The 25376-nt window shown below is 37.1% G+C and overlaps 1 protein-coding gene across 1 annotated transcript in view; it reads right to left on the reverse strand.

The window, feature by feature from the left end:
- The window catches only part of CCDC178 (coiled-coil domain containing 178), a 182546-nt gene that overhangs the window by 2195 nt on the left and 154975 nt on the right, over positions 1 to 25376 (reverse strand). The window contains exon 18 of the mRNA XM_075706468.1: positions 17318 to 17452. Coding sequence (XP_075562583.1) covers positions 17318 to 17452 — 135 coding nt within the window. The remainder of the gene's footprint in view (positions 1 to 17317; positions 17453 to 25376) is intronic.

Here is a 25376-nt window from a genome sequence, read left to right on the forward strand (position 1 = left end):
CCTCTTTCTATACAAAGCACGCTATGCACTAGAAAGTTGCTCTGGAATGGTCTCTTCATTCATTCTTTCATCATATCTTGTTTTCCTTCAGCATAATCCTTACACTGTTTCCTCACACTCATTTTCCAAAGGGGTAGTCAGTGCTCGTCGAGAATTAATATTCAAAGGGGAAACCCACAATGTTTTCATTGGGTATCATCCACCTATTAACACTCTGGTGCATACTCAGCAATTTCCTTTTCTGTGACAACATAAAGTCCGAGGAACATGTCTTGGCAAACATTGGCAACATTATACCTGTTGCCAGGTATAAATAAACCAGGGCCAGAGACTCTTTCTGAAAGGTCATAAGGATGACCCTTTCTGGGCCCCTTCTCCACATGCTAATGCAGAATTATTTTGTGTGTGCTTTTCATTCAGCGTGTCTGGAGTAACCTGGGGACTATTCACAGCAGTGCAGCCCATTAAAGAGGTGCTCTCAAGGGTATAAAAATGGGAGAACGTGTTGTATGCATGTGGATGTGGGGAGAGAAATGTAAATATGTATTGAAAGTAAATGCACTGGGCCACTATCCCTGAGAAAGGCACAAGTGTAATGGTGCTGTAGCCAAATGCAGTAGTAATGAGATTTGGGGTGAAATATCTAAATGGACGAAACTCTTAAGAAAGATGACAGAAAAGGAAGAGAGAGTGGTAAGATTATTTCACTGACTTACTGGTTTGACTTTACAAGATTTTACTGAAGTTTACACTCAGTAAAGAAGCTACCGGCCAGCAGGTCAAGGGAGGTGATTCTGCCCCTCTACTCTGCTCTGGTGAGACCTCACCTGGAGTACTGTGTCCAGCTCTGGAGCCCTCAGCACAAGAAGGACATGGACCTGCTGGAGCGGGTCCAGAGGAGGGCCACAAAAATGATCTGAGGGCTGGAACACCTCTCCTGTGAGGCCAGGCTGAGAGAGTTGGGATTGTTCAGCCTGGAGAAGAGAAGGCTGCGGGGAGACCTTATTGCGACCTTCCAGTACTTAAAGGGAGCCTACAGGAAAGATGGGGAGAATCTTTTTAACAGGGCCTATTGTGACAGGACAAGGAATAATGGATTTCAACTAAAGAAGAATAGATTTAGACTAGACATAAGGAAGAAATTTTTTACACTGAGGGTGGTGAAGCACTGGAACAGGTTGCCCAGAGAGGTGGTGGAGGCCCCATCCCTGGCAACATTCGAGGTCAGGTTGGACGGGGCTCTGAGCAACCTGATCTGGTTAAAGCTGTCCCTGCTCACTGCAGGGGGGTTGGGCTAGATGACCTCTAAAGGTCCCTTCCAACCCAAAGCATTCTATGATCCTATGATAAGCTAGCATTGGAATCTGTGCCACTTTTCTTGGTGTTCTGGATGTTCTGGAATTGAGAGCAGTTCAACAATTCAGTTGTTTGTTTGTTTGTTTGTTTTTAAATAACTAAAACGACCACCACCAGAACAATCTTGTCTGGAGTATCAATACCTTTTATTTGGATCTGATGTACTGTCTTTTAGTAATAAAATGAAGGTAATATTAACATATATTGTAAATTTAGCTGAATGTTATTTTTAGTAACTAATGTTTACAAGCGGGAAAACTAATCATCAAATGATAGTTTATTAATGACACTGACTTGATTTCAAAATTGATTTAATAAAACATTTAAGATTAGATTGAATTGTCTTAAAGAAAGATTTTCTGTGCTGGCTCATTGACAAAATGATACTGATACGTCTGCCTAGGGCCAAGGTTTAGCATGCATCTGGGTTCCCATTAACTGAAAACCGAGAGCTGTGGATGTATTCCGTCACTACTGAAATAAAAAGAAAAAAAACCTGTACATTATATCTCTGATCTGATTTCAATGAACGATTTAAATCAATGGATTACATTCATGTAAAATGAATTCTCAAATTAGGCTGTAGACTTCAGTGGGACAGCAATTTGATTCTCAGCATAGTTGTTACTGAGGAAGTGTTTAATTTTATTCTAGTTGCCATTTCGATCACCTGTTTATGAAGCACTGGGTCGTGGGAAGATTTCCACTCCTTTCCCTAAAAAAGTTCAGCTTCCTAGGAAAGAAGCTGCATTTTACAGTGCCTATAAAATGTACTAAGGAAATTAAGTTTATGACAGTCATATGTTTTATTAGCATTTCAGTGAAAAAAAAATCATTATTTAATTTTAGAAACTGAAAACATTTATTTTAAATATACAATGGCATAAAATATGGTCACTCGTCTTCAGTTTTCTCCATTAGTCTGACAGTATCATATACTAGTAGTTCTCAAATAGAAATAAAGACTAAAAATACAAGGCAAACTTCATGTTTGATTTTCACACAGATGTAAATCAGGTGTAACTAGAATGAAATTAATGGATTTAAAACACAGAATAGTATCAAAATCAGTCCCTGAGTCCTGAACAGCCCTTAGTGGCTTTGCATTTGTCAGCTGTTCTACCTAACAGAACAGTGCCAGAACAGTGAGGTATGACATGTGGATATGTCCGAGCCAGACTGCGAAACTTTAACAAGACGTGAGTAACTTGATTCTTTTACTGATGAAACCTATTTTATAATGATTCTCCTTTCAGGAGGCCTAGAAGGACTCATTTGCTGGAGGAAAGAATGGAAAAAAAGAGAACAAGGAATGAACTTTGGCCATGTAAATTCCTTTCTTGAAACATCATGCCTGTAGTCAAATAATAACTGTCTAAACAGCACTTGAAGCTCAATTTCCCATAAGATTTATCCTCAAAAATTTTAGCTTAGCAAAATATTATTGTTCAATGAATATTATAACTTGGAAGGGGGAAACTCATGGAGTGGCTCACTCAGGTTTCTCTCCATCATGTCCCCAAGGACACTAGTGTCCATAGCCTGCAGTTGCCTCCATCATACAGAAGGGACAAAAAACTGCAAATGCTGCTTCAGAGGGCATCCACACACCCCTCACAGGCCTCTCTCCCTCTCGAAGGAAGTTGATTTAGCACCAAAATCATTCGTACTTCTGCCATAATTTGCTCCAATAAAAGATTATTTTAGTTTTGAAAAGGAAAAATCTTCGATATTCCCTAACAGGAAAGTGCTATTTAAAGACACAAGTCTACTTAAAAGTTTCTTAAATTATTCCAAATCAAATGGCAGCCCAAACAGGCCACTTTTCTGGACGTTGATCTTGGTAAGGCAGAAATCATACTGGTGAAGCTAAAGCGCATGACTTCTCAACCTGAATGGTTATTGGGCAGCAGCGTATCTGTCAGGGTGACACTGGCGCTGTCAGGCTATTACAGATTGAGCTCCAGAATTATATGCTGTCTGAGGGACTATAAAGCAATAAAAAGTTCTGGTGTTTTATATACAGGAAAATCTCAGTTCTTTGATGATCAATAGAAGAAAGATGACAAATGCCTGTTATCCTTGAGACATATGAAACTGAGAAAACTAGAGAAACCAAAGAAAAACCATGAATTATTTCAGAAGACTGCATCATCATGTTTTAGATTGCTAATCTGAAATGTTAATCTGACCTATCTAGTCAAATCCTTTCCTTCCTCATCTCCTCCAAATTTTCCCTATCTTTCAGACTCTACCTGTTAAGAAGAAAGAAGTAGGAATTAAAAAGAATGAGAAATAAAAGGAAAAGAAAGGTAATAGTATAACACCAGCAGTGGTTAGACTCGTCATCTGTATAGGCCAAAGAAGTCACTACAAAATGCGGAGAATTGTTATTACAGTGAGTTAAATAAGATATTAAGATCTAAGAAAGACCAGAATACATGTGGTAGTCTTTGCTGCATAATAATATATATACATTTTAAACTGAGCAATAATTAGATTATCAATGAATATATCACTGAAACTGAGAACATAGTGCTCAACACCCTCCCAGATAGTTATCAAAGATACAAGAAATGATGCTAACAGGAAGAGCTTGTGTACTCAAAAGCTTGTCTTTTTTTCCAGTCTTATAAAAGATAGTGTCTTGTCTTATAAAACCTGCCTTACTTATGTTGTTAGGCCATCAAGATGATAACAAAACTATCACCACAACATTTACTTTGAAAACACAGATGCAATTTTAGCCCTCAGAATAAAGGTTTCACTACAAGGCAATAGTGAGAGCATGTATATTGACTCAGATTGTTCTGCCTTCACCCTGAGGAAAACAGTGCTGTATCTAAGGAAGCCAGCCTAACTTCATCACTGACTTCAGTGAGACCAGTCTGAAGTATGTTTTTTATTTTGCAAGACTTCTTAGTCCCTAAAGGTTAATTGGAGTGAAGCATAGCATTAAAAATCTCCTTGTTTGGTGTACTCTTTCATTTTCTTGTTTTAGAAATTGTAATAAAACTAAAACTCATAGCTTTGAAAAATCTGTGCCAAATGAAAAAGGGGATTTTCTGGAGTTATTATAGATAATTAAAACGCTCCAGTAAAATTCCACGATAGCTGTGACAAGCTGGCATGCTAAAGCAACTCAGTGAAACTGCTGTGACCCATCAGAGTTTTGGAGGAGAGTTAAGTGTGAGAAAGAAACTGCTCTTCCTGAGTCTTCAACTCTCAGCTTTTTGTTCCAGTGCCAGTAGGAGCACCAAAAGTGTTGCTGAGTCAAGTGATGATACAGATTGCATACCCTTGTAGCAATGCTGAATATTATAGGGAAGACAAATACAGCACTATTAAGAGAGAACTGCTTCTGTTCTCATTTTCTTCAAAATTATTCCAGAGAACTGAGTAGTTCTCTAAGGCGTAATCCTTTCCACCCCACTCTCCCCTCACAAAAAAGAGAAGAATTTACAGAAAAGATTTCCTTGTACAAAGCTCCTCAGTCCCCCGAATTAGCTGATAATAGCATCTTTTCCTCTGTCTCAAATACATATTTCTGCTCTGCTACCACGTACATGCTCAGTTACCACAGTGCTCAGGCTCAGAGAAAATATCACATTCATTTTAAAAAAAAATACTTCATATGAGAACGCTTGCAAATGAAGACCTAAATTTGATCCCTCACTCCTCAGCCTGGAGTATCATAAGAATGTATTTATAGCAGCCTGTGAGCACCAAGACTGTAACAAGATTTACTTGGAACATCGCTCGAAGGAGGAGCAGTTCTTGTCTCTAGGTTAAGAATACCTCCAATGCAAAGTTTGAGATGAAGATGGGAATACTTTCTAGAGAAACCATATAAGCTCAGACAGAAAAGAGTAAGGAGAATGGACAGTGATGTCGTGGCTCGCACCAAACTGGTATTATAACATTTTTATTCGCTTTCTGCTTCTGTCCTTAATTGGTTCCTTCTGTACTGCTAGCAGCAGCCCTCCAGAGTACACAGTCAGATGACAGTCATGTTATGTCGATCCTGTGACAGATGTTTACTGATTTGTCCTCAGGAAGGATTTGGTTTCCAGATCTTTCTTCCCAGGCATAGGCAGAAGACATGATATGAGAGGTTTTTATTTTATTCCTAACTTTGTCCTCATATGCTTCAGGTAGCTATTTATTTCATAAAAGAAATGTTTACATCCAACTTATAGTATGTCAGCAAAAAAATAAAAAGGACTGAAGTTTAGAAAATGAAGCCAGTATCCTCGTAAGAAAGAATAGGCAGCTAGGAAAAAGGCTGGAGAAGCAACAAGCTGAGACATCATATCTGAAACCTGAATGTTTTTAACGGATGCCTTTGGAGAAGATAATGACTGGATTTGAAGAAGCTGCTCGTAGTAAAATAATGTAAAGCATTTAATACCTCAGATGCAACTCTGGAAGATTATAGTGCCTGTTGCAAGAAGTTTCTTGTAAGGAGTTTTCCGTGGGAAATGCTTGATTGAGTCAATCAAAATACGGGATAACTATTACACATTTTATAATTTTGCACATGACAGTCAGGATTTCATTCCGGTAGGTCATTTGATTCTCTGCAGGTGGCTCTGTTGGTTTCTGGAATAGTATACTGTGAATTACATGTTACACAAATGAAAGGCAGTTATAATTCTGGATAACATTGTATTTGATTCTACAAACATCTTTAGGCCTAATGCAAAGATTCCTTTGAATAATTTATCCAGCTAAGTGTCTGTGGTCCCAAACTCCTAATTTAAAAATGTTGATAAATGAAGTATCTCTTTAGCTAATAAATGAAGTATCTCTTTAGTTATCCTTTGTCAGCAACATTCATTTTAATGGAAAGTGAGTTTACAGGGTTACATGATTGAACTACTGAGCCAAGTCAGTGTTGGCAAATGATGGGCTAAATTATTGATGTTACACACTAATGAATTCTGATGAGAAATAAAATACAGACATTACATTTCAAGTGGTTCATAATTATTTTTGTACTTTAAAAGCAATTTTATTCTTTTTCCAAATCATACTGGTTCTGTAAAACAAAAACATAGTTAGTGATTATAAATAAAATTATTGAGTTTGAGGCAAAAATGTTCCTGTAAGTTTTCTTATGCAAGTATAATGCTATTCACACTAGGATTCTGATTTCTTCTTATACTTCTGGGAGAGGATAATTAAATTAAATGTCTAAATTTTTAAACTGCTGTCTTTAAATAAAATAATCTACTTTGCAACCATGGTTAAGAGTTCAGTAGATGAGTTTATAATCTATGATATATCAGCATGTTTACTAGAGATGTTCTGAACTACCATAATTAATTCAGGTAACGACAAAAACGGAAGACCTGCCAAAAAGGAGCTTTCAACATGTAAACAGTTCATCATTAAACCTGTGTTTTGATATATGTTTAAAATGGGTAGAAGGAGGTTACTAAACTTCAGATAGCCCAAAGTGATGTTGCAAGGTTGAATAACTAATTTAAAATGTCATTTCTCTGATTCTTTACTCACTGTACTGGATAAAGAAATTTGATTTCTTAGTTTTTATTTATAAAACCAGATCTAAGCATTTGCTCATTTGGCAACAGTATAACTTCATAAATCCTATCCTTAATCTTGTCTTCCTAAAAATGGGCTTTTATATAACTTTTCTTAATTATACACTGAAGGCTTCTGTCAATTGCTGGAAAAGCAAATCTATGAACTGTCGTTTCCTTTTCTTTTTGACACATAACAACTGAATAACTGTCTGTCTTGTCATCTCATTGCTGTATTCTTTTGTCATTTAAAACTACCACTGGCTTCTTGAAGGAGTAGATACACACAAAACTGTTTTGGTTTTGCTTACGAAGGGAGTCTTGTGATCCAAATGATTGACCTTTGAGCATTTTGTCATAGGTCTCAAGAGAGAGATTCACAAGCTACAGAATCATCATCATAAACCTCAATGTTACCTACAATTTGGCCTTAACCTTGAACCCAGTACCTAAATATGTATAGTTATTTTCACGTAAAAGTCTCAGAAACACTGCATTTTACCTTAAATGGAACTATGTAGAAAGTTGTTCACTCTGTTGCTATACAGGTATTTCTCATCACAGCTGGTAGAAATATAATGTACATTCAAACTCTGTTTTCTTTTGTTTAGCTAGTACTGCTTAAGAAAATGATGGCTTTCCTGCTATTCCGTACTATTGCTCTGATCAGGACAAAACGTGATTTAGGAAAATAACATTACAGATGAGAAATGGTTATGCTTCTCTGGAAGAAAAACCGCACAAACTTTTCACAGAACCATAATACAATACTTTGAGAGATTTTGACAGTGTATGTGCTTTCCCATATTGTCCCAGATATTCATAACACACCTACTCAAACGAAGACACCTAAGCTCTGCAAAGAGAATCAAGGATTCCTATACATTTTGCTAGGAAGAACTTGAATTAATTATTGCTGGATTTTGAACCACTGGTGTTTAAACTACTTCAACTAATTTTTCTATAATAGGAAGGACTCCCATTGCATATTATGAAAGTCGCCAAGCATTTGCTTTTATAGGATCCATTATAATTTTTTTTTTTTTTAACAGTTTATCCAAAATTCAGGCATTGGGCTCAAATGCTTGATTTCTTTGGTAAACTTCAAAAATTACAAAAACGAGTCCTACACTACTGCCAACAAAATTTCAGAGCCATGAAGCTCTGAAAACACAGTTTGACCATGCTTGGTAAATTTCAGCTTGAGTTCAGTAACTCTGAAAACTACATGTTTACAAACTTGAGCCTTGCAATAGGTAAGACTTCTCCAGCAGTAGTATCTCAGGACTGCTGTGGTTTGGGTTGGGTCTAGGGGCCTTAGAATAGAGGTGTCCTGCCTGTGCTTTCATTTTGCCCAGTAGATGTTAGACGTGGCACTTAGGGGCATGGTTTAGTGGTGGACTTGGCAGTGCTAGCTTAACAGTTGGACTTGATGATCTTAAAGGTCTTTTCCATTCTAAATTATTTTATGATTTTAGGAGTCTATGATGGAGGAAATTGCTTGATTTGAATGTGACAGAACAAGAGCCAAAAATGGAGCAACAGTTAGATTTGGAGAAAGCTTATGGGGAGATAAAATTGGGCTGCAGAGAAGGAAAACTGTCAGTGGTCTGTCAGGTGAGGGTAGAGACCTGAATTGGCAGGTCTCAGAGGCTGGAAGGTGGAAGAAGGTGACCACTGGTTGCAAAAAAAAGGACAGTCTGGGACCTGAGGAAGCAACGAGGAAACAGAGGAAAATGGAAATCAATAGGTAGTGCCAGAGACTAAGGCTGGAAAAGGAGCTTGAAAGGAGAGCAGAAATGGCTGGGCCAGCAGTCTGAGAACAAGTTGGGTGCAGGACAGAGGTCTGACATTCATCTGGGATGAGATGTAGCACCAGCACTGGGTTGGGAAAAGCGGAGACTATGAGCTGGAGGGTCTTCAATTACATAAAAAGGCTGAGCAATAAATTACTGAACAAGACAGCCTACTACAGTTGTTATTTACTCCATTAGTTAAAGTGGCAGATAACTGTATGGGCACTAATTCTGCTGATGATCAAGATAGGTGTCAATATGATGGCTTATAGTCTTGGAAATTTTTAAGTTTTAAAAAAGATCTTAAAAGAAAATTGTTAAGATCACAAAACCAAGTACTCAATTTGGAAATGTTAGGATTGCAGTTATTTCTATAAACTTAATTCAGCCTATTTTGTGTAAACATTTCAACACAGGTTTTAGTTATTTAACTAAACAAGTAAAATTTATGCTACTTCAAGAAATAGAAATCCAGTAGTCTTCAAATTCTGGAAAAGGCATCAAGCACAATAACTTTATTGTTTTTTGAAAACTTTTCAATTCATGATACAGTGCTTCAGCACATTTTTATTCCATCAAGTTTTAAACTCTGTCAGGGAGTACAGAGAATAATCCGAGGCTTAAAGATTGCTGTAGCAGTGACATGACTCAGTGGATCAATTTTTAAGAAGCTGGAAGTCACGCAGTTTCTCTCTTCTTGTCTTTTAAGACCTACTGGTTTGAGTAGCCCTGCTGACAATAAAAGCAGCAGAGATAATAAGCTTGCCAGTTCCTCACATTTGACTGGAGTTTTGAGCGTTTGGCCCACAAATGAAAGTTATCAGAGTTACAGGTGGAAAGAATATGAATTCATAGACTACATTTCTGGATTCTATTTCTCTTTAATGGGAGAATAATTTTTGCTCAATGAGAAATGAAGTTTGTCTAGTAATCTCATCATTGGTTAAAGTCAGATATCAAGTTACTTGTAGTAAACTTTTAATTCTGTAAACTTGTGTTTCTTTATTAAAAAAAAGTATCTATACATTTTTACTAGTCATCATATTTTAAATTATTGAGACATTTCTGTGGGTGGATGTTAGAAAGTGTAAGAAAGTGGACAATTAGGGCTACTCTGGTAACATACAGAGATAGATTCCAGTAAGTGGTGGTGGATACTGAAGAAATGTAACTCATAGGAATTCTCCTTTTAAAAGAAATTTAAAAATAGATCTCCTTTACTAGATGTCATCCTTCCATTTTCTCTTAGGTCACAATTTTTATTACTCAAAATACTCATACATATTTCTGCACGAAAATTGTATATTGAAAATGTACACCTGCAAGCAAACTAAATAATTCATCACCACAACAATCCTGGTCAGGTTAATCTTAAAAATATGAGACTAATTTTTTTCGTTTGCAGAGACCATCTTCTAGCCTCTGTCATTGACAGGCAGCTAGCAGAACTGTTTGTCTTTATCTTCCTACTATGCACTAGAGCTTTTAGATGACAGCCACATTTCTAAATTATTTGCTTCATATCACATTTACTTCATATAGTGAAACTTTCGAGTGAAGCCATAGAAGAATTAGCCAGGTAAGGCCACTATAGCTGTTCCTATTCATGCCAGGAAATGTTTGTGGTTATATCAGCTTTTGGGCATGATGCTTTGAAAAAGAAAGAGTTTATGTGAAGCATAAGAAGCTTGGTGCACTAAAGCACAAAAACCTGAATGCAACTGAGTTATGCCAAATGATATGTACACTTCACTTCAAAAATGGTAAAGGAAATTATGACAGAGTAAAGGCATCAGAGTTTTGTCATGTGATAAGCAAAATCACAGACCATGAAAAAGAGGTAAAGAAATGAAGCAGGTTCTAATTTCTTCTATGAATGGGGCTTATTTTGAGTTTACTTTCCACTCTCTCACTAGAAGGGTCCTTCTCATCATGCAGCAACAAAATAAATGGTCATGAACATTTTGTGTGCCTATTCCATGGCAGATGTATTTGACACTACACCTACATGATAAGTAAATTCAAAGATTTTGGTGAATGCTTGTCAGGGTCATCAACTTCACCTAGAAAAATCTGCACAAAAATAATCACTTTAATGATTGAAATAAAATGTGAGAATGTATTTTGAAGAATTCCAGATGTTATTATCCAAAATTCATAAGCATTTGAGAGGAAAGCCATATATTTTTAGAAACTATATATTGGATGCTGATTTCCACGTTTCTTTAGAACCCTAATAATTAAGTAACAAATTTTTCAACTCAGAAACATTACCCCCATGAGCAGAAGCAAAAATAGCTGGTCTCAATTCCCCTTTAAGTGTACAAAATAAATATTTTATAAATTAATAATAAAACCAGAAAAATTTAACTTGAACATTTTAAATGGCTACTGTGAATAAATGTGACTGAATACAAAAGCTTAGAACTAATTAAAAGGTGTGTAGCCATGTCCCCTTAAGAAAAGTTATCTGTCATCCAACCCCATATGTCTCCAAGACAAGGCAGAAACAGCAAGACTGCTAAAGTGAAATCAGCAGGCAAAAAAGACCAACTGAGTGTAATCAGCATAAATGGTGATAACTCAACCTATAACAGAGAAAAATAAAAGAGAAGGCGTACAGATTTGGAAGAGCGTCAGCCCTGAGGGACACCATAACACACCTGTGTTAATAAGTTAGAGAACAAAAGATGTACTTAAATTGACTACCATCTGACAGCTAAGAAGCAAGTTAAGAATGAGTGCTTTTCAGAAAGCAAAAGGGCAAACACTGCTTTTAACACGTAGGATTATAGCTGGTCCTGGCCAGTTAGTGGAACTGCACTGGCTCTTTCCTGTAAGGAGGTAGACCAGGATGCCATGAAAACCACAGATTTTGCACAGTCAGTAAAACATTTCCTCCAGTAAGATGCAGTATCCACTGAGATTCCCACAGTAGATTCAGCAAAGTTTCAAAGCCTTGGTAAAGAAGAGTCCTTTCTCTGGTGACCTCTAAAAAATTGCCCAAATAAAGACCATACAAAATAGATAAAAAATTTTTCTAGTGTAAACTGGTGTCATTCAGTACAGTGGAATTATTTTGAACTACAAGAGTTTTGCCAAAAAGTTTTTAAAGATTTCAGGATAATCAAGCAACTTGAGTAAATCTGCAGAAAATGTATAAATCATCACAGCATTCTGCAGTCAAAGCGACGGTCTGTGGGTTGATGCTTCATTCCTTTGTGCCTTATCTAGCAATTTCCACCTAACGAAAATGGGTAAAACTGCTACCAACCAAGAAGTTTCCAAACTCTAAGTCCTCATGATGTATTTTTATATCACTTTGCATCAGTGTGAATGGCTATCAAAGGTGCAGATCTTTAAAAATTTAGCCAATAACCTTGTATTTATTAGAAAGGTACCTTTGTCATGCCACCATCAGAAGAAGTATATATGAAATCCTTTAAAGTTACTATGAGGTAGCAATTATGCTATCATTTTGTTAGCACTTTGGCCCCCCAAATAATTCTGACAGAACTATAGTCAAGATAAATCATCTAAAAGGATGGACTAAATTGAAGACTGTCAGTATTAAAGCACAGCCACAGTCCTAAATAAAGCTACACCTGCCATCATATATCATTTTTGCAATTAGATAGCTAATTGAACTTTCTCAAGAGCCAAGTTATTGAAACTCCAAAATATTATTGAGAAAACAAAAAACGTTAACATAACAAATACCTTGCCTATACACTTTTGGGAAAATAGATTTTATTTTTTTATCATTTTTTTTCTAAATTAAAGAGATTACTTTTATTATTTTCTTCTGGATTAGAAGTGTATTTAGTAATTGTAGAAAGATTTTTGAAGACTGCAGTCCTCCAGCAAAATATAAAATATGGAGTGCAGCAACTGTGATGGTGAAATTTTCCCCACATTGCTCTGTTGCATTTCTTCAAACCCTGATTAGAAGAGATCTCCATGCAGCTTTTATTTGAAGAAAAACTGCTGCTGACTTCAGCAATAGTCTTTGCTCCTCTCCTACCACATAGGATGTCCTTTGACTATTAAGATAATTAAGTTTACATGAAGAGTCAGTGTAATCTACAATGGAACTCATAGAACTTTTGTTGACTACCATGATAAAAACAGTCTCTTTTCAGAGCTGTTAAGCGTGTATGTAAACTGCCCAGAATGAAAGAGCAGAGCAGTGCTCACGCACTCCTAATGCACTTCTAGTGCACTTCATGCACTGCAATTCTAATCTCTCAAACTCTGCCACTAGTTGCAATCAGACAGCAGTAAAGGAATTTTTAAAACTTTAAATGGGTTAGAAAAAAGGTAGAGCATAAGAAGATGAAATAGTCTTGCCCAAGAAACAGTCCTGCACTTTGCTCTACAAAAAATAAAATAGGTGAAGAGCCAAAATTGAAAGTATAAATAATTTCAGTCATTGATCCCTGCTCTAGCAGTTGATTTGATTGCCAACATATTTATTCTTTGCTATTGCTATGGAAGAATCTCTTATCCCTTTTTTTAACATCACAATTGAAATGCTGAATTTTAAAATTTCATTTTCTGCCAGAAGTATGTTCACAAAATATATGGACACTAAGTAATCAGTTCATCATTCCTATTTCCAATGCAAATATTAAATGTTGAAAGAGCAAAATGGCTACAAGGATCATGGTAAAAACCAGGGAATATATATTTAAAAGTTTGATTGAAATAAAAGGGCTTAAATAAATTAAAATGGCATTTTGTTTAAAAAGAAAAAATCTATTAATGTCACAATGTACAACATAGACTAATCACCCTTAGCAAAAAAATGGGAAAAGCTAGTATTTACTAGAGGTTGACTGCCATAATTCTCCCTTCATGGTTCACACTCATATTGTTGGTGTTTTGGATAATTTTAACTTATTTGGATAATATTAACATGTCTTCAGTCACATAACCATGGTAGGAGCTCAGTAAGCATATACACATTTCTGCTACGTACTGAAGAATGTGTTTTGGTCTTCTTTCTCAGAATAGAGAGCCAAAAGCAGGTGCATCCAGAAGGCAGTGTGTTCTGGTTATGATTCCCTGGTAAAGGGCGCTGCTGGTGGGTAGGGCCAGGCAGACCAAAAACGTGTACAGCCGGTGCTAAGGTTGGGCAGGGAGCCACGGAGGAAACAAGGGACTTTTTGCCTTTGCTACCTTACACATAATCATGGCAAAGCAGAGATTCTGGCCCTAGGACATTTAAGATGGTGATGACATGCGGCAGCCTTTTATGGCCAGGCTGCTGCTTCTGGGGGCAGCAGCATCCCCAGAGGGGACGCGTACATTAGCCGCATGCTCCAGGGGACACGCTGCCTTGCGTTGCACTCAGCCTGAGCACCCCAGTTCAGTTTAGTACAATTACCAATACCAGTCGGCTCTCAGCCCAAGGGCACGCTCAGCCCAAGGGCACGCATTAGCAGTGTGACAGGGAAGGAAGCCTGGTATTAAGACCGAGCTCAGATCCCTGCTTAACTAGTAGGGGTGGATGACCAACAGCAAATCTCTGGCATCAATGCCAGGCTTGATGCTGACAGAAATTGGGACTGGTACTGCATATAATTCTTTCTGAAATGAATTTGAGAGACCAGACATCATAGGAGCTTGCCATCATTGTAAAGCTCTTCTCTTAATTTGAAAGTTTTAAGGAGATGTAATTGCAAGCATCTAGGTTTTTTTCAAATTATCATTAACAGAAGCACTGTGCTGTTAAGTGGGATCCCTCCTAAGGTTTTGCTTTTTTTGGTGTTTATTAAAGGTGATGACTAACTCCACCAATACCTGTTACTGGAAACATCCACCTCACTAATGGCTTTGGCAATGTCGCCGCCTTATTATAGGCACTGTTCTTCCTTCTCAAGCGCCAAGTCTTACAGGCACTATGGTCTATCTGCACCATTGGAAGCAATTGGAAGGCAAGTCTAGACTTTTAAAAATAGGCTTAGTAGTGTAGACTAGTAATGATGAAACCCTGGTCACATCTGTCTTCCAGTCTGAGGCAGTCCTTGGTTTTCACATCATAACTCTCCCAAAACACTGCTGCTATGTATAACTGGAGAGTGTTACTAGTTAAAAAGTACCTGGTGAAAAGGCCAAAACCCCCTCCATTATCTACTTTTAAGTCTCTCTTTGGATCTCACCCAGGTCATGGCTTCTGTAAAATATTAGAAAACACTTAGGCAGCCAATGTACTGTATCTACTGCCTCTTCTAATTCACTCTTCCTCTGTGATTCACCTGCTCCAGTTTGCTCTCGGCAAGGTAGCTGCTGGGACGCAAACTCTCGTGAGCAGGAATCACCTTTTTGCTGCACACTCGCACACCGCTCGGCGCAGCGAGTTCTCATCCTCACACTTTAATGCGAGCCAGCCGCTAGGAACAACAAACTCGGGGTATTTCTTGCTGAGAGAAAAGGAACGTTGAGGAACGGCTGCCAGATTTTATTTTGGAAGTGCGTGCCACTATGCTGAATGTCATCAATAGAGGAACTTAATTGACAGAAGGATAGATTGATCTGACAATAACACAGATAAAACAAAGACACTGGTCCATACACAAATAAATCACTGCCAAGACTTCTAAAATATAAAAATTGCTGAAAGTAAATACTCTTCTATACACCTTGGTAATTGCTCTTAGCTGAACTAGTTTCCATTTTAATTTTATATATTTTCCTTATTCACTATTTTAATAGTAAGTTATTATCAGTCAAACTGCATAAAAACACAGCAATACTATCAGAATACCAGAAAAGGATCAGAATATCAGAAAAGGATGTCATGGATAGTGAAAGCAGATAGGGAACAGAATGTTGTCCAGACCTGGAACAAAATATTGTCTTTGGTAGGTCTGAGCTACTCAGATCTGAACACCCCCAAATGTTGCTAAGGCTTACGTCTAAAAGCTTAGTTTAGGCCCATCTCTAGTTAGTTGAGTTATTCAGGGTGACAAGATTTACAGACACAGCTTCTCAGCATGAAGAGCATGCATGGAAAAAATTATACTAAGGTGAAGGATTTCTGCAAAACTCATTCATTGTAATGTGGACTAGTTATTGACGTAAGAGTTCAATTGTATATGAGGTTCACAGTACGGCTATTAAAATACTGTGTAACATTAGATTAATGCAAAGGTTCATGTGTGAGGAAACCAACTGCCACCTGTGGCTTCCACGTCACTGTTGTTATTATTTATGAGCTTTAGGCTGCACACTGATCACCTCTGTTCTTCACTCACTATTGGAGCAGTTGAACACAGGAGAAAACAGAAATCATCCCAGCTATCCCCCCGCAAAAATCAAAAAGAAGCTTTTCCAGTTTTTTAAGTGCTAAATGAGAAATTTGAATGAAAAAAGGTGTAGTTCCCAGCTTACCTGTTTTTACTGGCACACAGGTCAGTGCAATATTTAGCACATATAACACCCTCAAAAAATCCATAAAATTAAGAGTATTAGAAATCATTAATAAAGTATAAAATCTGATTATATTTTTATCTTAATTATTTTTTTTCTTGACTTTCTGATTTTAATATGACTAGGATCTTCTAAATCTTTTACAGAAGTAGAACATATACGGAAACTTGGAATTTTAACATGAAAATCCTCTTAGTGAGATACTGAAATGAGATCTTGATGCTGATGCAGTTTAACGGAATTCTAGAACTTATTCAAATTAGCTTTTACTGTGATGCATCAGGCATTAACTGTGAGGTGTAATTACATAATACTAAAATGTAATAAAATTGTTTCTGCAATCATACAACAAAGCCTAACTGTTAAAAATTAGAAAACAAGATTTATAAGAATATGCTACACTAAAGCTGCATCAGCAACATAACTTCTTTTGCAAGGAATAAGTCTGAAGAAATTTTTCACTTAAGTCTTTTAAAAACCCTTCACAAACGCCATCTGGTTATGGCTATTAACTGTGGGAAGAGATTGAAAGGAGTGGCTTTACAGATATATGAATATGATACCATAGCACAAGACAAAAAGAAGAACATTCAAACTATATTGTATAGTAGTTATTTTCCCTAGTAAATATATATATCCAGGGCACAAGTTGTAAAATGAAAAACCGTAGATTGCTGGAAACCATTTTTAAATCTCGTAACACCCCAATGTTGCTTTTTTTTACAAATAAGGGAAAGCCATCATACAACTGAGCTAGGAAGGTGTGATACTTCTAAAAAAATAGTCTCACGCTAAAGAATTTAAATATGAATACAGTGAAAATGGTAATATTGTTTACCACGGAAATAATATTTGCACAAAACAGGACACAATAACATCTTCTAAAACAACAGAGCATCAGTGCTAACGCCGCTCTATGTTTCAAATGTTTATATCCAATGTATTTATAATAATCTTTTCAGAGGTTTGTGAGAAACAAATCTCATCTCCCCCTTTTTTTCAAACTACGCATGGTATATGTGCTAACTTACTGAATTCATCCTTCATGCAATTCCAGTTTATTAAAGAGGTTAAAAATTTATAAAACTCTGATGGGATATGGTTTTAATGCTTCATCACACTACCCATCATTTGCTTTTCAATCTAGATCAGAATGATCTTTCCGACTTCCCTGCAATCACCTACCTGCACAGCTAATATTTTCTGAGCGTTCTCCTGAGAGGCTGCCTGGATCCTCGCCAGCCCAGCCTGGATGGAGAGGCCACGCTGGCTCCACCGTGCCGCCAGCGCCCCGCGCCGCCGCCTCTGCAGCGCCCGCAGCTGGGATGCCCACGGCCACGGGAACGGCAACGGGAACGCCAACGGGAACAGCGACGGCGACGGCGATGGCAACGGGAACGGGGGTCGGGGCAGGGGGAAGAGGCAAGAAAAGAGGAGCGGGGGGAGGGGGAAAAAAAAAAGGAAAAAAAATTAAATTCCCAAGTCAGAGCAGGAGAGGAAATTAATGGCAGCGTTCAAGAAGAATGATGGAGGGAAATATAGAAAGCAGTCAATAGCCCATTCTGCGCTGTATGGACCTGACAGGAATTTCACAGTCTCTTGGTTTTTCAGCCCACTCATGTGCATTCATCAGAAACCAGTCACATCTGGCTGCCAGGATGGGGGGTTAATTTTCTCTAAATGCCTCAGCAGTTTTGTTCTAGCTGAGGCAAACTCTGTGACTGCAAAGCTGATGAGTAAAATATTTCTACTTCACCCAGTTTAACTCAAAACCGATAGCCTCGGGACATATTGAACCTTTCTTAAAAAAATAATCTTTTGAAGCTTTTTGAATGGCACATCAGGTCAGGCCAAAGTTTAAAATGCAAGTTTAAGACTTTGATGGACACAAGGGCTTTTTTTTTTTTTTTTTTCCCTGTGTAAAGCTTATCATAGCTTGGCAATGTGTGCTTTAGTGCATGACAAAACTAAAGAGAATTAACTTAGCCATCAACTGCTCAGGGAGAACAATAACAGGAAAGAAATTTCCAGATAGAAGATCCTATTAATCTACCTAGCTATAACCATGTGACATGAAAGCATCTAACAGCACTAAATTGCACTGAATGCGGTGGCTGAGAGTGACACTACTTAAAAAAAGGATTTTATACAGATGTATAGAAAAGATAACATGCTAGGAACCTCATTTGGTGCAAAGGATCCTAACTGAAACAATTCAAAGTGGGAGTGCTTACCGGATAGGTTTTTGCTGTTTGCTAATGGTAATTATTGTTACAATCTATAGTTAAGACTGGTATCAGTTTTTCCTTAATGTGCAAGTATTTGGAACTCATAAACACTGTGTGGCAGATCTCAGTCTAGAAGAAAAATGCTTGAATGAGATCTGAAAATCTACAAACACAGAATGTTTCTGAAAACAGCTGGGGGTTTTGGTAAATTCTGCAAACATTGCTGCATACTCTAGACTAGTTGCAATTTAGAAAATTGAAATTTAAACCACCTAAATTATTCCTTAGTGGAAATACACGGTTTTGTGTTTCATCAAGTTAATTATTTCAATAAATTCCACAGCTATTTTTAGCATGAGGCCTTCAAGAGTATGCCTGTCAACCAGATTAACACAATGGATTGTACCATTCCTTTGGAAATATTACATTTCATTAAGGTCAATGCCACAGGTCAATAATTGGATCAGTTATAAAGAAGCTTTTACATGATAAGATATGACTGCTCTTTAGGAGCAAGCGCAGTGTACCAGGTGAAAAATACACTTTTTCAAAAAGAATGTAGATTATAGTAATATCAAGTGAGCTATTACAGCCTAGAGAGTAATTAATGCACATTTTCAAAATTAATGGCCTGATTTTCAGAGGTACTGAGTTTCCACAAGTCCCATTAGATTCTATGGAAGCTGTGAGTATTCTGCATCTTTGTAAATGAGGCTGTAAAATATTAAAGCAGATCTTTGTACATAGTTTTTTTGAGTCCTGCCAGTGTATATTAAAGATAACATGAGGGAAGGTAGACAGACTCAATGGGAAAATGTAAAAATATCAATCTGAATCACAGCCAAAACCTGAACCCAAATAGGAATATGTTTTCCAGATAGAAGAGCCTTTTCTGCTCCTTTCCTCCTATTTTAGGATTTTTTTTTTTTTTCCTGAAATGTCTCTCTTCCTGTGGGTCTGCTGTTTATTCGACTATTTTCAGGTCTCATGGTGTTTGATACCATTCTGGAGTCTGAAAAAATGCGGTGAGAGAGGAGAAAAACATAACAACTTATGACATCTTAATAAAACAACCTACTGTAAGCCCTAGAAAAACAAATTAAGTAGAGAACTACTTTTGGATTATCAAAATTCTCATTTCTGTAAAAAGCTAAAATAATTGCAAGATATATTGTCAGGATGAGGAAAATGGTGGTTGGGACAGCACATGAAAAGATTTGTCAGTGAATGGTGAAAGGGTTCGGTGGCTATCCAGTTCAATGGCTACCCAGTTTTTTGTCTTGGCAGAATTAAAAGAAATTCAAAAATTTTGAGGCTTGGCTATTTGAAAATCGCTATAATATTTATTGAGAAACTGACAGCTTATAATGGCTGGTGTCCTATGCGACCTTCACTAACATTTCTCGTTTCAAAGAACTGAATAAACACTTGCATATTACAAGTCTGTGATAGCTGTTGTTACTATTGTAAGAATCCCTGCATCTAATGCCTCTCATATTTTGAATGCATTTTATTGTGTCCAGCATAATGGAGCCTAAACCCAATATTTATTAACTTTACAATATTAATTGCAACATAAATAACATTGAAGTACACAATCAGAAATACATATCTGTGAGAAAGTAACAGCTTGATGAAATAATGTTACCTGCAAGCTTAGAATAAACTGATGGACCCACTGACCTAGGAGGGGCCATGCAATCTCCTGAGTCGACTGCAGACCCTTAGCTGAGGGAACAATTTAAAATGGAAAAATCCTGAGTAACCTAGCTAAAGAGCTCTTCTAGCCCAAGAGCAGCCTGTAGACTTCATAGGTTTTGCCATGATATCTCTAGCCCTACAGACACCGACACTTTTCCCTTAGAGACTCTTCTCGGTCATACAATAGACATGTAGTTAGTTATTTGCTGTTCCTCATCTTTGAAATTTTGATCACATGTAGAGACTTAAGAAGGCATGGCATGCATGAGTTGCATACACAACATTATTGCAAACTCCTTCGGTTTTCACTGCTTTTTTTTCATTATTTGAGAAACATGCTGTTTCCTAAGTATTCTCAACACATCAAACCAAATGCTGACAGAGAAGGTAACAGCATCTCCAGTGGTCAGGTGTAGGAATTGCACTGGAGCCAAATATTTGTATGAGATTCACTTTGTTTCTGACATTTACTTTGCTGTAGGAGCAGGACTGAAGGAAAAAAGGAAACAAAAAGAGAAGCTAGCTCCAGATTTTGGGGATTCAAAATGAAAGGAAGCACCAGGATCCTTGTTTCTGTCATTCTTGTGCCTGCCATGGCAGCAGCTGATACAAATCTGTTTGTCCCCACAAAACTACCTTCTGTTAAAGGGATTGTAGGGCTTTCTGCAAGTGTCAAAACAAAATTCATCCTGCAAGAAGGAGCAATAGCTTTCAAAGAGGGGTGGGTTTTTTTTTTGCTGGGAGGGGACAATTTTTGCAGCAAGTGACTTCTCCCAGTCCTCATCCTACAAACGAGGAGATGATGAGCTGATGGCTCTGCTGGAGATGCACCTTTGTGAGATGCTGGGGAGAACGAATGACACTGTCAAGGAGTTGCCCTCGCCATGCTGCTACGTTGGGGCTTCACTGTTATTCTCCTTTACTGATGTTGTGGCTCCCCTCTGTGCCTCACAGCAGAGGGGAGCATATGGCTCTATATTTGTTTAATTCCTTGTTTGTATATGGTACTTATATCATCAATAATATCAGCATAAATTTTGGAAAAGTAGGTGTAAATTAGCTGCCTTTGCTATCTTACTGGAGAGGAAGCTTATGATTTAGGGTACCTTATTCTGTTCTCACCTTTAAAGGTTTTTTTTATGATAAATCAAGATACTTCATTAAATTCATGCCTGATTTGCAGTAATATGATTGAAATTAAGCTAATCTGTAATTTCTTATTTGAGGGATCAGACTGGGATAAAAAGCATATGATACTATTTGAAGCTGAGGCCTATTCAAGCCCAATTCATTATTCCAGTGGTATTGTTTCTAGGTCCTCATTAATTAGTGCTATCACAATATTTGGATTCTCTATACAGTAAAAAAAGGCAAATTGAAACAACATCCTACACAGAAAGAAGGAACTGTATCTTATTTAGACCAGAAAGCTTTTTACTTTTGCTGCCTGGCAGTTCACAGGAACCCAAAATTTTCACCGGCTTATCTTTTATTACACAGTCTAGCTGCATAGGACTAGGCCAATGCAGATTACAGACATATTTGACAACGGACACCAAACTAGAGGTGTTTACTTATTTACTAAACATCAAATGGCATGTGGACCTATTAAGCACACAAAATGAACAGCACATGGAACTCAGTCATGATGCTTTTTCTCAGCCAATAACATACTCCTTGGACTGCTTCAATTGCCAGTTCTGGCCAGTGACTACATGCTAGCATTATATTGGGTTATGATTACAAACCTAATTCTCCTCTCTGCTGTTTTTAATTAGTGAGATTCAATCAATCTGAATATAACTGTTCCTGTTTTACACCTGAGAATGCAAAGAGAGAGTCAGACCCTCTATGAACAAAGTTTCATTTTATTTTCCAAAATTATAATTATTCATAAGACAAATGCATTCTGCATTTAGAACACATACTTACTTCTAAGGTGTCTCATCCAGTAAAACTGCAAGGTTCTGGATCACATAAAATGTAGTAGATATTGTCATAGGCAGAACTAGGATACTGCTTGTCTCAAAAGAAGATTCTCTTTAAGTTTTGCCAAACTTTAAACATTTGATCTAAAAATGTGCACGGCAGGTGTTTGCCTCAGGCTGAATTTGTTTGGATAGCCCAAGCAGTTTGCTTTTTTTGTGAGGTATTCTGGGCAAAATACATTATTCTGCTCCTGTTACAAAATTATACTGATGTTTCCTTTACTAGATGCAGTATGCAAAAGGGACTCACATTTCAAAGGGGACAGCATTTTTGTATGTGATATGATATTTTCCATAAAAATAATCTGGTGAAAACTGTAGGTCTTTAGAAAACTATTGACTGCAGATAGTCACTAGTATATTTTTCCATTGTTATCAACCAAAATTTTAAAAAATATTATCCTCTCTAAGCATTCTTGAGCCTCTCACTGGTACTACAGTTGATCAGGTTGTTTATGTACCAGCCTTGCCAAGCAAGTAAGAATGCTTATCTCTATATAACTCTACCCTGTACACAAACCATCTTTGCAAAGCAATTTATCATACATTAGATCAGGAATACAGCACTGAGACTTGGTTTTCTCTATAATGTCTGTGATGAGATTCATCACTGACAACAATGTGCCTATCTGTGTATCAGCATAAATATCCATCTATTGGTGTTCAGCAAACCCAGAGAAAAAAAAGTCTTTGTGAAAACTGGAGGGTATATTTGGATCAAACTGTGAAGTCTGTGTTAAGGATGCCAACTTGTGATTAAAAATCCAACTGTTAACCAAAACTGGTGCAATTCTAACCGTCATAGTCTAATCTAGGCTTTACATAGCTGTGCTACGATACAGTAACATCAAACAAGGAGGTCCAAACCTAGACCATAAAAATGGAATACTAATTGCCAGTGCAATAATATTTTACCAGAAAAAAATGATTTTGTGAGTTTTCCTTCAAGTACCAACTGAAATTTCTTTTTCCTTTCCTGAAATTTCCTTCAGAAACAGCCTGAAAAGTAGGAAGCAAACTCAACCACATGGCTCAAGGAATGGAAATTTCTCTGAATACAGAGACTTAGAGACATAACTACTCCGAACAAAGGTTGATTCCAGCCTGAAAACAATCTAAGGAAATACAAATTGAGACATTTAAAAGAACTAGCAGCTGAAGATTATGTAGGACACAGGTACAGTAGGTAGGTAGAGCTACTTACCAAGTGACTAAACCCATTTGTGGATATTAAAATGAACAAGAAATGGACTAAGCAGCAGCAAGAATGGAAAATACATATAGCTGAGGCAGATGAGAAAAACAGAAGGGCAAAGCATTTCCAAGAAGTCTCACTAGACTCAGTGCACCATCAAAACCATATTTTGATGAAATATGAACCTAAACCATTTAACATTAACAATAACCAATTGAGATATCAGCAATACACACAACAATCCATTAGTTAAAAAATGTCAAGACAGACAACAATGATCATATCACAGAGAAATGGAGCACTAGATCTCCCCATTTAAACAAAACTCATAGAATTATTCAGACAAAAAAGATCTCTCCCCTCCCTCCTGCAAGAGAAAAGGTTTGCCATGTAATATCATACAGGATGTAAGAAGAAGTTGGGCAGAAATCTGTGTAAAGAATAGGCTAGATTCAGCTCAGGTGAACATGAATCAGCCAGACATAGTCATAGTAGGGACCATCATAAAATAACACATCATCAGTTCTCAAAAACACTTGGAAAGCTAACGTACACCTGCAGTCATATAGTGAGCATGAATGAGGTTCACACTGTGAGGAAGGCAGAGAATGACGGAAGACCAAGTACACTGTAATGATCAAGGCTCCTGAAAGTAACCCTGCAGAAATGTATTGTATTCATATCTCTGCCACACTGTACCCCTGGCACATTAATCAAATAATTTAAACTCAGCTTTTCAGACATAATGGTGAATTTTGTGCTCTCTCTTTTTTGGGGGACATCCAATTTAAGGCTTTAATTTCTAGAGCTGATTAGCAATGACAGATTCAGCTGAAGACACTGCGAAGACTTGAAATCATAGTGTGCCATGAAGAAGGGTATATTTCTGACATTACTGTACCAGGGCTAGATCTATCTGCAAAAGGCTTTAGGCACCTGATGGCTATGTTAGGCAGCTAAAACCATAGTTATTCTGTTGTGTTGACAGTACAGGAAACTGAGATTATTTCACTAAATTCTTTTATTAAAACACCACCCTGTTTTACATTCAGTGAATATAACTCTTTCAACACCACTCTTGACTGACACTGATATAACTGGCACCTGACCTTCTGGTACCTGACTTTCTGGATTCAACATAATATTATTGTGTAATTCTGCAGTAGTCCCTCTTGAGACACCACTTTATTACCAAATGTAGCAAACCAAAATGAAACTAACAGAAGTATTAACTACTAGTCACTGCTGTCAGTAGTAACCTACTATGATTTTCAGACCTAAGCAAATTACTGTTACATGTTGAACAGAGACTAATATGTCACTTCTAAATCTACACTTTCTCTATTTTCAAATGATGCTAATCTTATATCAGAGGACCCAATGTGTGTGTCATATTAATTCAACAGTGCGCTGTGAATGCTAAATTCTATGTAAATGACATAAGCCTTATCAGTTCCATTCATTGTTACAACTCAAACAACGGCAATTACAACAACTCTACAGATTTTGGCACTGCAAGAATAGCAGATTTATTAGCAAAATCCAGTTAATATTTATCTTTTTGTACTATTCAACTACCAAGTTACACCTGTACAATATAGAAAGCTCCTAGGTAATGAGATATTTCTTTATTGTCAAATCTGCTCCACAGACTGCTGGTAAAGATTACATAGCTCATTTAAATAAAGCTCTTTTGTCAACAGACTGGATATACTTTAAAAATGAGTAAAAGCCTCATGAAAAAAACAAATCTCAGCTGATGTGCAAGTATACATGAAAAGATGCACTTGTTTTTTGAACTTATTCCAGTTGTGAATGCTTTGGTAAGCAGATTAGCAACATTACATTTTAAAAAAGGAAAACTGTATTTCAAGATCCAGTGAAAAACAAACGAAGAAAAGCCTGAAAAATCAGAGTACAATCTTCCACTAAAAATATTGGAGAATGCAGACAAAAACATCAGTTAAGGGAGAAAGAAAAAAATTAAAGACTGCTATTATGATTCTTAATTGCTGTCAGGAAAAAAATATGGAAAAGATACAACAGAGCAAGATCAGGGTATCTCTCTGCTTACTGTGGCTACTAACTGTAGGTGTTTTTAATACCAACCTGAAAATGAAAAGTGTGCTTTC

This window comes from Pelecanus crispus, chromosome 2 (genome assembly GCF_030463565.1).
Source record: "Pelecanus crispus isolate bPelCri1 chromosome 2, bPelCri1.pri, whole genome shotgun sequence".
Taxonomy (NCBI): Eukaryota; Metazoa; Chordata; class Aves; order Pelecaniformes; family Pelecanidae; genus Pelecanus; species Pelecanus crispus.